A 13,573-nucleotide genomic window follows, 5' to 3' on the forward strand; every position below is an offset into this window, starting at 1 on the left:
CCCCCTCCCCCATGGGTCAACTCTCCCTATTTCTCTTATTCTCTTTCTCCTTCCCTCAAACTCTACGCTCTATCCCTTGGGCACAAGCAAAAAGAAAGGTTTGGGTTCAACACCCTAAAACGTACGGTGAGTGTGGATCGTGCCGCCAACAAGAAAATGAGTCTTCTGAGTTGGAGAGTCTAAACCAGAGAAAGAAAAAAAAAAGAAGAGAAAGAAGAAAATAAGAGGAACAAGACAAAAAGGAAAGTGAAAAGACAGCAAAAAGAAAAAAAAAGAAGAAAGAACCTCACTCACTTTCCAAGTAGATCCCTTATGGAAGAAAAAAAACATATGCAGCATTTCTTTTGCCATGTTTACTTTTGTCAAATTAATATAAAGAAATAAAAAAGAAAAAGAAAAATACAAAAATATTACATCCTCATTTACGACTCTCCTCCAGCACAAGCAAACAAAGACTCTTTCGAAACGAGCAAATAAAAACTCTTCTTTGGGACGAGCAAACAAAGTATGTCCTTAGGGAGGAGCAAACAAAGTCTGTCCTCCGGGACGAGCAAACAAAATCTCTCCTCTGGGACGAGCAAATAAAGTCTCATCTAGAGCGAGCAAAGAAAGACTCTCATCCGGGTGAACAAACACAGACTCTCCTTCTAGACGAGCAAACAAAGTCTCTCCTCCGGGATGAGCAAACAAAGCAGCTCCTTCGAGACGGTCCAACAAACACAATTTCTTAAAAACATTAACAAATAATATTTCCATCAAGGGCCAATGAAAACACAAATAAAAAACTAAGTTCAGCTAGTGGTTCATGAAATAATATTTTTTGCACTTTATTCTTATCGCATATTTGCCTCTATGAAGTAAAAAAACTCGGGTTTTATGTATGGCCAGAAAATACCACCCCGCTGAGCTAAGATTAGTCGTCGCCGGAGCCGCGCAAGAAGAGATATTCCCTTGGTTCGGCCACCCAGCTCCAGCCGGCCACCCAACACTGACGTGCTCCAACGCTTTAGAATGAAAAAAGGAACAAAATATCCTACAACACCCTCTTTAAAGCAAAAAAAATAATGTAATGTTATTTTTTTTATTGTCTTCTTCTATAAATAGAGGGTCCTTGGCACGTGTAAAGGGGGGTTCTCTCTCTCCCTTAACCTCGCATTGTAATCTAATTTGTGTAGAATAAATGGGCCAAAGGGGTCAGGAACACCCCCTTTTGCCCCACCCCCTTAACCAGAAGGGCAACTCTCTCTCCCTCTCTCTCTCTCTCTCTCTCTCACTTTCCCCTTCACTCGGATTCTATGCTCAATCTCATGGGTACGAGCTAAAGGACAAATTTGGGTTCAACACTAAGCTTTATTCTCAGCAACTTTTAGAGAAAAAACATGAAATTCCCCCAATGATGAACAAGCATTTATGCATGGAAATCAAACAATCACACTGGTTAACCAATAAACTACAAGCCATTGGGCGTGTCTTAATTTCAAATACAATAAGTAGACTACAAAATTTGCAAGTTCAAAATTATTTGACATTTACTGGACAACTTTCAAAGCTTGTAAAGAAGTTTGACAAAAATTGGATACAATCAATGCAATTTCAACATGAAGCGGGGAAATGAACATTGGGAAAATGACATGCAATAACATGAAAAAGAGTCAAATTCTTGAATAAATACTAATAATGGAATAAAATTTATGATTGAAATGACAAAGGACTAACCAAACCCAAAAAAAAAATACAATAACTAAAGCAAATACTGAAAAATACTAAAAACGGGAAGTCTAAAACTGAAAAGTCTGCTCAAGTGGAGATTTTACTATTGTTGGTTGAATAGAACATGTTATGCAAAATATCAACGATTGAGTTTAACAAATAAACTAAGTAAATAATAGTTATTTATTAAAACACAATTGACAAGAAAAATTGGGCAACATGCAACATGAGCAATATAAAAGAACAGTTTATATATACATGACAAAAACCTACAAAATGATTATCACATGCTTATGATCATGAATATGAGTGACTTGAATACATGCACATTTATGTAGATATTTATTAGTTAACACAAAAGATCTGCTTATATATATAGGGTTAAACAATCTTTTAATATTACTTAATGTAGAAATGTAGTAAGTGTATATAGATAATTACATGTATACAATCAGATTTCTACAGCAAGACTAGTCATTTCAAAAGAGTTTAATACTGACATAATAATAGTATAATATCACTTATATTTCATACATCACGATCAAAACACAAGAATATAACTACATATCTACCAATATTTATAAACAATTATGAATTTACAAAAATACGATTTAACGCATCAAGATTATAAAAATAATAATAAATGTTGGAATTACAAGAAACAAGTAATTAAACAAGAGTCTATGCAACAATAAAACGAAACTAATTATTTATGCAACTCAATGAGAATAATAAATAAAATCTACTGTAATTTTATTAACAAAATTTAAGGGATACGACTAGATTTTATTAACAAAATTTAAGGGATTCGACTAGAAAACCTACAAATGTTAGAAATCTAATAAAAGTAGCAAGTATAATACCTCTAACAAACAAATATATGTTTATCCCATAAAAAAAGTAGTTACTTTAGAACAGGTAATAAAACTTCCTAAAAGTTTCAACTGCTCGACCAACATCAACCAATAGTCCTAGGACAATTTATATTTATAAATGTCAACAATTATGCAAGTATATATTTATTAAAGCTAATTATTTCATAAGTTAGGTGCAACCTAATTGATCTACAATACTATCATCATCATTATAATTATTATTATTATTATTATTATTATTATAATGAATATATTTTCAATTATTATTATTATATAAATGAATATATTTTCAAATAAATGAATATATTTTCAATATGAATATATTTTCAATTATTATTATTATTATTATTTTAAAAGAATGCAACAACTGAACAATAATTATTATACATGAACGAAAATAATATACCAAAAAGAGTAAGGAGATAAAATTGACAGCTATCACATCATCAAAAGGGAGAATACCTGATGCCCTAGGCTTCGGTTCAGGCAAAAAAAACAAAGAGGCTTGATTAGGGCTCTGGGAGGAGGACGTCGTAATAGTGGGTTTGAAGCAAGAAGAAGGTGGGTAGGAGAGGGATATCGGTGGCTGCGAAGTTGAAGGAGAAAGATAAGAGTTTCAGTCTCTGTGTATGCTACAATCTTGTTCTGCCATCTCAGCTAGTTCTAATATTTGTTGTATCGCAAGGGCTCGAAAAAGGAGAAATATAGAAGCTTTGATAATCTTTATATGCCACAATCTCGTCAGTGTCTTACCGGCTAGTTCTAATTACTATTGCATCTCAAGGGTTCAGTCACTAAGGCAGTGCTTTTGGACAAAACCACAAGCGAAATAGAGGGAGGAAGTTGGCAGGAGTTTCGATGGATACAAGAGGAGGCAAGGGAGGCAGAAGCCAGCGATGCCTCAAGCATTAGCTTTCATCCTCCCTAAATAGCCGCAAGAGGTGATACAGTTAAATGTATGAAAAAGGCAAGTACAAATCGAGAAGGCTACAACAATAGGGGGAGGGAAGAAAAGGCAAGAGTATTTGTGAGATTCCCATCTCCAAATCGAGAAGTGAAGAAAATAAAGAAATTCGGATCTTACATACTACCCCCCTTAAAAGAATTTCATCCAAAAACTCATACCCAATTTTACATCAAAAGCTACTGCCGGGAATACTATATGTTTATCAACTATATCCAACTTTTTAATAATAATCTCATAATCATGAAACCATTGAGTGACAGACAATTATAAGTCGGATGAAAAAATTAATGTGATATGTGACGGTAATAAATAAACCAATGTACCAAATGCAAATTTATATAATATTAATGAATGTGATGTCCAAAGTTAAACAATGCTCTTGTCGATTGCTTTAAAATAGAGATAAAACATGTAATCATGTCAGGAGCTTCTTGCTGAGTCATAGCAAATGCTCGATGTGGAATCGACTACCTAGTCTGCTCTAAAGTCATAGGTCGTTGAGACTGGTACTGCACCATTGATGGTGGTTGACAAGTCGTGATGACTAGTGGAGTTGTTGGCACTGCACTCCACGAAGATGTTGAGATCATTGATGCACCATAACTTGTTGCGACTACTGTTGGGGCTAAAGTAGTACTGACTTATCTGTCTCTTGTCGCCTTACTTTAGGTGTTAAAATTTATTAGTTTTATATGACTAATTCTTATACTACTTGAAATTATTCTCCTGATTCAATGTGGACTGAGTTTTGCCCTTGAAATGACAATCCTTGATTGTATGATCGATGTTGTAGTAGTTAAAGCACTTGCTAATAGTTAGGTTGCAAGGCCCACGATGTCTCTTCCCGCAATGAGGGCAATTAGAACTGGTGTTTGCATTCTTTCATTTTGTGACAGTCTTTTTTTCACAAGCATTAACCTCCAACTCTGTATGTATAGCTCGATCCATCAATTCTTTGTAGATGTACTCTTGATAATAGAGAAACTTCTTCGAATATCTTCTCATAGGCCAAAATATAGGTGGTAGATCTGTTGATCCTCGTACTGGCAAATTAAAGGGATAAATATGATAATTCTGGCTATTGGTGTCTCGTACACTCAAACTGTTTTTGTTCTTTGCTCTAGTTTCCTCAAGTCGTTCATCAGTTTGGCACAATCCGCTAAAGGAAGATATTATTCCATGACTAGTCTTTCGAAATTTGCCCAAAAAAATATTGCATCTGGTCTGAAAGTGTTGCAATGGTGGTTATTTCACTAATCATCAACTCCTTCACATAATTGGAATGTAGCTATGTCTATCTTGCGATTTTCGAGGCATTTTATACATAAGTGTCTCTTCTCGATTACAAGAAGTCATGCGTCCAATTTGATCGGGCTCATTGTGTCGTTAAAGGTAGGAGGGTGTGTCTTCAGAAAGTGATTCATCACTCGATCCATGATACTCCCGTTAGCCATCATCATTAGTTGGTTATCTTAACTTCCACGATGGCAATTAGGGGTGCAAGTTAGGCATCTTGCGTTGTTAGTTGTGCAGGTTTTTGCATCGTCTGAGACGACGGTGCGATTTGAGCTGCAATAATAATTTGTAGTGCTTGGGTTACTTTTATGTCACCATCTCCACATAAGTTGTCATATTAAATAGCGGTACTCCAGTACCCTCGACGGGTTGAGCTGGATCAACACGTTGGTGATTAGAAGAGCGAGGACCCCTAAATACATATATAACTTCTATAATAGCTATCAGGGCTTCTGTTGCGTGAGCGACTGCAACACCTCTTCTCTTTAGAGTCATTATAAGCAAATAAGATTTTCACAAAATCAAAATCGAATAAATAACTAACTGACAAGAATAACATATCCCCTCTCCATTCCTAAGAAAGCGAGAAATACGAAATGCAAAGACAAGGATAATGAATACAAATATAGGGATATTGAGCACAAATGATAAGGAATACCGAATACAAAAAAAATACCCTAACACCACTCTGTCACACCCGAGTTTGGAAGGCGATAAACCTCAACAACACAGGACATCTTAAAATAAATTGAATCTATTTTGTATTCTCAAAAGAAAATTGTATGCAAATAATAATAGGAACAAATAAGAAAATATAAGTTTTATTCCATAATAAATAGTCCACTAATACAACTGTTAAAAAATAAAAAAAGAAAATTGACTGATTCAAAATTGAAATGACAATGACTGATTATATAAACACAAAAAAGAAAATAAAATAACTGAAATAAATATTGAAAAAAATAAAAAACTGAAAATATAAAACTGAAAAATCTGCTCCGATGAAGACAGTCTTGCTAGTGGTTAAATAAAAATTGTTATGCAAAAATATCAACGAGTGAATTTTAAAAATAAACAAGTAAAAATAGTTACTTATTAAAGCATACAATAAATAAGAGTGACTTGAACACATACACTTTATATGAATATTTATATATTATCATATCAAGTGTGTTTATATATATAGAGTTTAACAATCTTCTAACATTATCTGACAATTACAAGTGTAATAGGAGTATATATATAATTACATTTATATAACCGATTTTCTACAACACACTGAAACAAGGAGGCACAAATTCCATGAAAATGCGATGATTTATCTGAAGACATAAGTTCGTCTAACCATATCAAAAAGGTTTAATACTGATATAATAATATTATAATATAATTTATATTTCATACATCACAAAGCAAGCACGGTTATATAACCACAACATGTCCATCAATGTATATAAATAATTATGATTTTGCAACAATACGATTTAACACATCAAGACTATAAATGAAATAATAAATGTTGAAAATATGAGACAAGTAATTAAGCAGGAGTCTATACAGTAATAATATAAGAATATTTACTTATACAACTAATTATGAATAATAAATAAAATCCACTACAGTTATAGTAACAGAATTTAAACGATACGATTGACAAACTTAGAATTAATTAGAAATCTAATAAAAGTAGCAAGGATAACATCCCTAACCAAGTAAGGTACATTTATCCTATAAAAAAGAGTCGTTACTTACATTAGCATGGAAAATAAAACTTATTAAAAATTTTTTGTTGATCGGCCAACACCTAGTAGATCCTACACAATTTAACTTACAAATGTCAACAACTATGCAAGTATATAGTTATTAAACTAATTATTTCATGAGTTAGTGCAACCTAATTGATCTACAATATTAATCTTATTATGATTATTATTATTCTTCTTCTTACTATTAGATAAATACTTCTATTTTCAATTATTATTACAATTTTAAAGGAAGCAATTGAATAACAACTATCATATGTGAATGAGAATAATATACCAAAGAGATTAAGGAGGAAAAATTGACAGTTATCAGATCATCGAGAAAGAGAAAATCAGATGCCCTAGGTTTCAGTCTAGGCAAAAAGATCAAGGAGGCCAGATTAGGGCTCTGAGAGGAGGAAGGTGTAGTCGTGGGGTTGAAGCAAGAAAAAGGTGGGGAAGAGAGGGACTGTGATGTTTGTGAAGTTGGAAGAGATAGATAAGATTTCGGACTATGTGCATGCTACAATCCTGTTGTTGCCTTCTCAACTAGTGCTAATCATTGTTGTATCACAAGGGCTCCTCAAAGGAGGAGAAATATAGAAGCTTCGGGGGTCTTTGAATGCCATGATCCAGCTGTTGTCTTCGTGGCTAGTCGTTAATGTATCGCAAGGGTTCGATCACTAAGGCAGGCGAGAGGGAGGAAGGGCGTGCCAAGGGTTTCGATGGCTATAGGAGGCGAAGGAGAGGGAAGTGATGCCTTAGACTTCGGCATCGATCTTCCCTAAGAAGTCGTGAGAGGCGGTGTCATTGAACGAAGGAAAAAAGGCAAGTGCAATTGGGAAGGTGGCAATGATAGCAAAAGGGAAGAAAATGAAAGTGTATTTTTGAGATTCTCCTCTTTGAATCGGGAAGAGAATAAAATAAAGAAACTTGGATCGTACACTAACGATGGGCAATCGAGGGCCTTTTCATAAGGAAAGTAGGTTCAATCCAACACCAAGCATTTTAACATGCCAATCATATTCATTAAAAGAAAATAATATAAGTAAAAATGAACACAATATAAGTATGGCTTTGCACTTTTAAAGTGATGTGTTTCATCAAAAAACAGCCTAAGTCATGTGAATGAATCTATTGACCCCGAATTGTTTCATATGTATAATATGATATATTTGCAGATCGAACAACAGTGCATTTGCAATTTCATGACAAAAAGTTCTCTACGGATACATCATAACCAACGCATGCAAAGACATCTATCTTTAAGGTTTTGAGAATCCCGCAATTATTGGGGTGATATACATTGTCATTGATGGGTACAACTAAAGCCCTTTAACTTCCAAAAAATGAAGGTTTATATGGATGTAAGGAAAGAGAATTTATTGATCATAACGATTTCATTCACAATTAGGTTTATTTCTACCACAGCTTTGTTATTGACCTCAAATCCCAATTAGAACTCTTTTTCTCGATGAGTCCTTTCAATCCTCAACCAAAAGATCCTAGAGATGCCACTGCTTGCATCCAACGCATTTCCTTCATGTAATTTATTCATGGTGCAAGCAACACCGTTCTTTAAGAAAAGTGATGAGCATATTATCACTTATAAGAATGGATGTAATAAAATATAAATTGATTATTTTCTTATGAGAAAAATAGTTCATCGAGATTACAAGGATTTCTTATTTAGTTATACATATAATATTAGCTTACTGATATAAATCAAATTAAGGTCCAGCTGTGAAACATATAAAATAGATGAATGAGCGATCCTGAAAGAGCTCCACATCTTTTCTAGTAATTTTTTATTATGATCCATCTGCAAATATGGTTGATCTAGATGTAAAAGTCACTTGATAGTTGAATAGAACATTAAAATCTTCAAACATATGATCAGAAGCTCCTTAATCTATGATCCAAGTTCTAAATCTTTCATTATTGGCAAAAGAAGAGAATGATACATTATCGTAACGTGTCACAAGGTTGATGTGTTGTTTTGAATTACCTTCTAAGATTTTTTCTAGTACTTCAAATTGTTCCTTAATCCATAGTTCATAACTGACCTCCAGAGTTGAGCTTGAAATATTCATCCTGAACTTGATAATAAACTTTATGTGTAATTAGGTTGTTGTTGTTGTACAAAAGATTGGCTACTGTCGCAGAATTTTGGTTGCAGTTGTAAACTTGGTTTCAGTTTGCAGAGAACTGCAATAAGATTTCAGCCAAAGACAGTACGCAGTAGGGGAATTCCAAGTACAAGAAGTTTCGGCATCAAACGAATACAGAAAAAGGCATGCTGCAAGAGATCTATTTGAAGGGAAAATCGGGTCAGGTCCAGCAAGCCGACTGAGAAGATTTCTAGCTGTTGTTGGAGGAATTCCAGTGGCAAGAGGAAGCAACTAAAAGACAGCAAAAGGCTGCAAGGAGAGATCCAGCAAGGACGCATACAAGGAAGACTACATGGAAAAGCTTAGCTTTCGACAGAGAGAAATCCGGCTGCCTAAAGCGCATATGAGGGCATGGAGAAATCTGAAAGGGCTTGCAAGGAATAATCCAAGTTCTATCAAGGAGAATCGGTGGAGTGGACAGAACTCAAACACAAGAGATCTTTGGGACTTTAATCCAACGGAAGAAAGCAGCATGAGCACTGGAATAGGCTTGCACCGAAAGAGTAATGTGTGTCTGTGCAAAAGGGATCTGGACGAGCGTGTCGTCAAATTGCTCCACACACGAGAATGAAGGAGGCGACCGCGACAAGAATAAAAATCAAGATGACCGTGTCGGTGAACTAATCTACAAGCGAGAACAAAAAGTTGTGGCAATAGGATCCCATAAGCAGACACGTGCAACGAGAATTTTGAAGGTGATGATATCCCTTGGTGTATGTTTTTCGCTGATGATATCCTTCTTGTGGATAAGACTCTAGAGAAAATTCAGAAAAAAAACTGAACTATGGAGGTCAACTTTAGAGTCAAAAGTCATTTTTTTGAGTTATCTAAAACCAGATACATGGAATGCAATTTTGGTAATAACAAATCTATTGGTCGAGTTGTAACAATGCGTGATCAAGTCATTAAAATGAGTGAACGATTTAGATTTCTCAGGACTATTGTTCAAAGTAGTGGTGATATAAATGGGGACGTTATTAGTAGAATTCATGTTGGATGGTTGAAGTGGAAGAATGTATCGGGTTTATTGTGTGATAGAAAAGTACCGCGTAGTCTTATAAAAAAAATTGTATATTATGATGGTGAGACATGCAATGCTTTATGGCACAACATGTTTGCATGGAAAAGAGAAGCACAAAATTAAATAAGTGTTGCTAAGATGAGAATGCTCAGGTAGATGAGTGCTTTTACACTTAGAGACAAAATGAGAAACAAATATATCCGAGAAAGGGTTGGAGTAGCTACAGGGGCAGACAAGATTAGAGAGAGTCGCCTTAGATGATTTGTTCAAATTGAAGGACAACTATTTGATGGCCCTGTTAGGAGTGTAAATGTTTTAGATTTAACTTATGATAACAAAGTTAGAGGTAGACCTGAAAAAACTACGACATGTTGTATAAAAAAGGATCTTAACATACTAGAATTAAATTAAAACATGACAGTCAATAGAACACAATGGAAAAAAAGGATTCATGCAGCCAACCCCACTTGGTAAAATAAAAACTTGTTGTTGTTGTTTTTTTTTATTATTATTGTATTTTAATTCTAGATTAAACCTAAAAAAGGACACTAAATAACTAATAAATTCTATCAAATTTTTTGAAGAAAGAAAAAACAATGTCATTGTGCTTCCAATCAATGTTCCACTCAATTCTCAAACCTATCCTAATAATTTTGTTACAATTAAGTTAAGCATCCTAGAAAAGCTCAAACTTGAATTTTAAAGAGCACAAATATTTATATCAAAAAAGCAAGAAGTAACCGCTTCAAAACCAGAAGTTGATGAGGAGTCAACACTCAAACAAATTCATCAACTCGAAATATGAAAAAAAAAATAGCATCAAACGCTTGTTCATAACTAAGTATTCAAAACACCTCAAACAATTTCCAGCATTTTTTTTTTTTTGAATACACAGTTTCAAGCATGAATCCATCCCACTGAACTCCCTATGATTTCAATGTTGAGAAAATAAACTTTAGAACCTGACCGAGTCATCAATAGTTGATCCCTTCCAATAATCCCGTGCCTCCGGTTAGATGAATAGTGAAAATTTTGCTTTCATAATTCAGTAAGCTGATTTGATCAGAATGAATTACTAAAGTTCACAAAGATTCGATGCTAAAACCCCATGAGGTAATTTCACATAAAACCTTATCCATTGCTACCACATAAAAGGGGATACCTAACAGGAAAGGATTACAAGTAGCATTAACCTATAGGTTTCTTATCTAGCAAGTAAACAAGAACGAGAAGCTTTTTTTTTACCAGGTAAAGGCAACAAATTGGAGAATTAATAGAAAACAAGAATTGGGACCCTGTTAATCACCACAAGGCAGGCCCTGTACTTTTCCCACTCGGCGACGCACTCCTCTTTGTCGTTCTGGCCCTTGGAAAACTTGTCCGAAAACCACCTGCAACTCACAAATGAACTCATTGCAAACATAAGAAAGAGAAACGGATGAAGAATACTAAAAAGATAAAGGTGGGGAAGCGAAACCTATTAAAGCAGTCATGGTACGCGGATCGAAGATCGGCGCATTGAGAAGCTGGAGAAGCCTTTGCAAACCCCATCAGAGACAAGGGTGAACGAAAAATATAGCGTAAAGAACCGTCATGTGTCCAGTGGAATACTACCGGAGTACCGCTGAAGCGTACTTGAATTTACAGTGTCAAAGTAGTCCGGGAACCATGTGAGTGTTATAACCCTTTAGTTATGAACCTCGTGTAAATTAATGAAGACAATTTTAATACTTTATTATATTAACTATGAACAACCAAAATTGGTTCCTTATAAATTTTAATTTTTTATTCGTTAATATTGCTCATAAAAAACGAATTTGTAGATGCACGACTTCTTTCGATTTTTTTCTTTTTTTTGCACTTTTATTTTAAATATAGATGCTTATTTAGTACATTTTTTATATTTTTCTTATTTTTTTTATTTAAGGAAATAATTTATTTTTTAAACACTCCAAATATCTAAAAATTATTTTAACTATTTTTAAATTAAAACAAATCAAATATAATTTATTTCAAGTAAAAATAATAAAAAATTATAACAAAAAGTGATCTCAATCAACCCCTTTTAGTGCAAAGGTTATATTTAGTAATATTAATTTTTTAAGAGGTTAGAACACCCTTAGATAAATAAAAGAATGAACTAAATCAAATTAAGCATTAGCCCAGAGTTTGAAAATTTGAGAGATTATAGTGGGATAATATCTTGCCTAAAAGCATAGGATTTGGCCTATATTTCTTATAGTTTAATACATCCAACAACCCATTTTCATAGATGAAAATTACGTGTGATCTAGGGTGATTAATACACAATCCAAAAAGTGAACTACTTGAAGGAAAAAAAAACATGCTCAAAAACATATTCTTCCACCAAGTGAGTGCGGTGTTGTTGAAGTTGATCTGAAGATGGTGGTTTTCGTCATAGGAATGAAAGATTGCCAAAGAAATAATCACACTAATGGTGACTTCTAAGAGTTTTATAGACACCATTTTGACAATTAGAATGTTAAATCCTTTTAGAATGTTGGGTCCCTTATTGTTTGTGGGTTCACACGAATTGGAAGAGACCTGTGTAAAAAAGGTGAAGGAAGAGGATGGATCTATTGTCATGCCTGAATTATACGTTTTATTTTGTATCTCCTTCCGACATAGTTAAGAAGATGGTCTAAGTAGAAGAGCGAACAAGAAAGGTACCGTGAGAGTCACAGAGTGAGGTCCCCCGAAAAAAGCCTGTAGAGCGATCCTCGTGAATCTCTCTATGCTCGTCTTATAGTTATTTCAAAAAAAATAAGAAATAGAAATATAAGTCATGATATCCATAGTTTGTCAATGATGCGCGACAGCCTTAACAATAATATACTTCATAATAGTTAGTATTTCTTTAAATTTTTATAGTTGTCACTCCTAGCGATTTAAGGTTTTATTTATCAATTTTAAATATTCTTTAGAATGGTAACGCAAGTATACGTATCACACAAGTAATATAGGGCTCTAATGGAGTCTTAAGTATCGATCCCAGATGAAAGTTTGGAATTCTTATAATCTTAACTCAAAGAAACTCTGTCTAAACAGCAGGAAACTTAACTAGGAATGCAAGTCAAGTTTTATGTTTTTAATCTAAGTAAATTATATCTACTACTCTTATGTCTAAACTCAAAGTAAATTCTTACTATCACTAAATTTAGTTTTATGAAGAAGAGTTCAAATTTTAGAAAGTATCATTCCCCTTACACTGATTTTATAATCAGAGAATAATTCAAATTGTATTAAATTATATTGCGCCAAATAGGAGCACACATATTTTTTACCCTCTTACAAGTGCATAAAGAACATTTGCTAATCCAGATTCAAGTTTCTAAATCCTTGGTTAAGTTGGGAATATTATACCTCTCACTCTAGAGTTCCCACTATCCCTCCCCCTGGAGGCTAACATCTAGCCTTAGGTTCTTAACTTCTAAATCAAATTGGAGGTTCTAGCTTGTCACTCTAGAATTACCAATCAACATCCATCAAAACTCGTTTTCCCTATTTTTTTGCACTTAACCACATGGACTACATTCTCATCCATGAGATCAAATGTGATTCTTACTTAGTTAGGAAAGCATAGCCCTTTCGGATCATATGTTTCACAACAGATTTTAACTTAACAATTGGCCTGATTGATTAAGTAAATGAAGTTAGAAGTTTGAATCATTACAATTATGAAATTAAAGCACTTCTAAACAACTTCAATTCTTCACATGATTATTTCTCATTGCAGCGAGAAAGAGAAAGCAAGTTACTCGGATCTCATG

The 13,573-nt window shown here is 34.0% G+C and overlaps 1 protein-coding gene across 4 annotated transcripts in view; it reads right to left on the reverse strand.

Moving 5' to 3' along the window:
• The window catches only part of LOC110038271 (uncharacterized protein At4g33100), a 32,519-nt gene extending 21,076 nt beyond the window's left edge, over positions 1-11,443 (reverse strand). Inside the window, exons 1-3 of one of the 4 annotated variants that reach the window (XM_020743053.1) lie at positions 11,260-11,443; positions 11,089-11,173; positions 10,745-10,805 (exon numbers count right to left, since the gene is read on the reverse strand). In XM_020743053.1, coding sequence (XP_020598712.1) covers positions 10,745-10,805; positions 11,089-11,173; positions 11,260-11,333 — 220 coding nt within the window. In that variant the 5' untranslated portion in view covers positions 11,334-11,443. Of the gene's footprint in view, positions 1-10,744; positions 10,806-11,076; positions 11,174-11,259 lie in introns of all 4 variants that reach the window. The other 3 variants (XM_020743056.1, XM_020743054.1, XM_020743055.1) reach the window with 3 other exon arrangements.
• Between the last annotated feature and the right edge of the window lie 2,130 nt (positions 11,444-13,573).

This window comes from Phalaenopsis equestris, unplaced genomic scaffold, assembly GCF_001263595.1.
Source record: "Phalaenopsis equestris unplaced genomic scaffold, ASM126359v1 Scaffold232356, whole genome shotgun sequence".
Classification (NCBI taxonomy): Eukaryota; Viridiplantae; Streptophyta; class Magnoliopsida; order Asparagales; family Orchidaceae; genus Phalaenopsis; species Phalaenopsis equestris.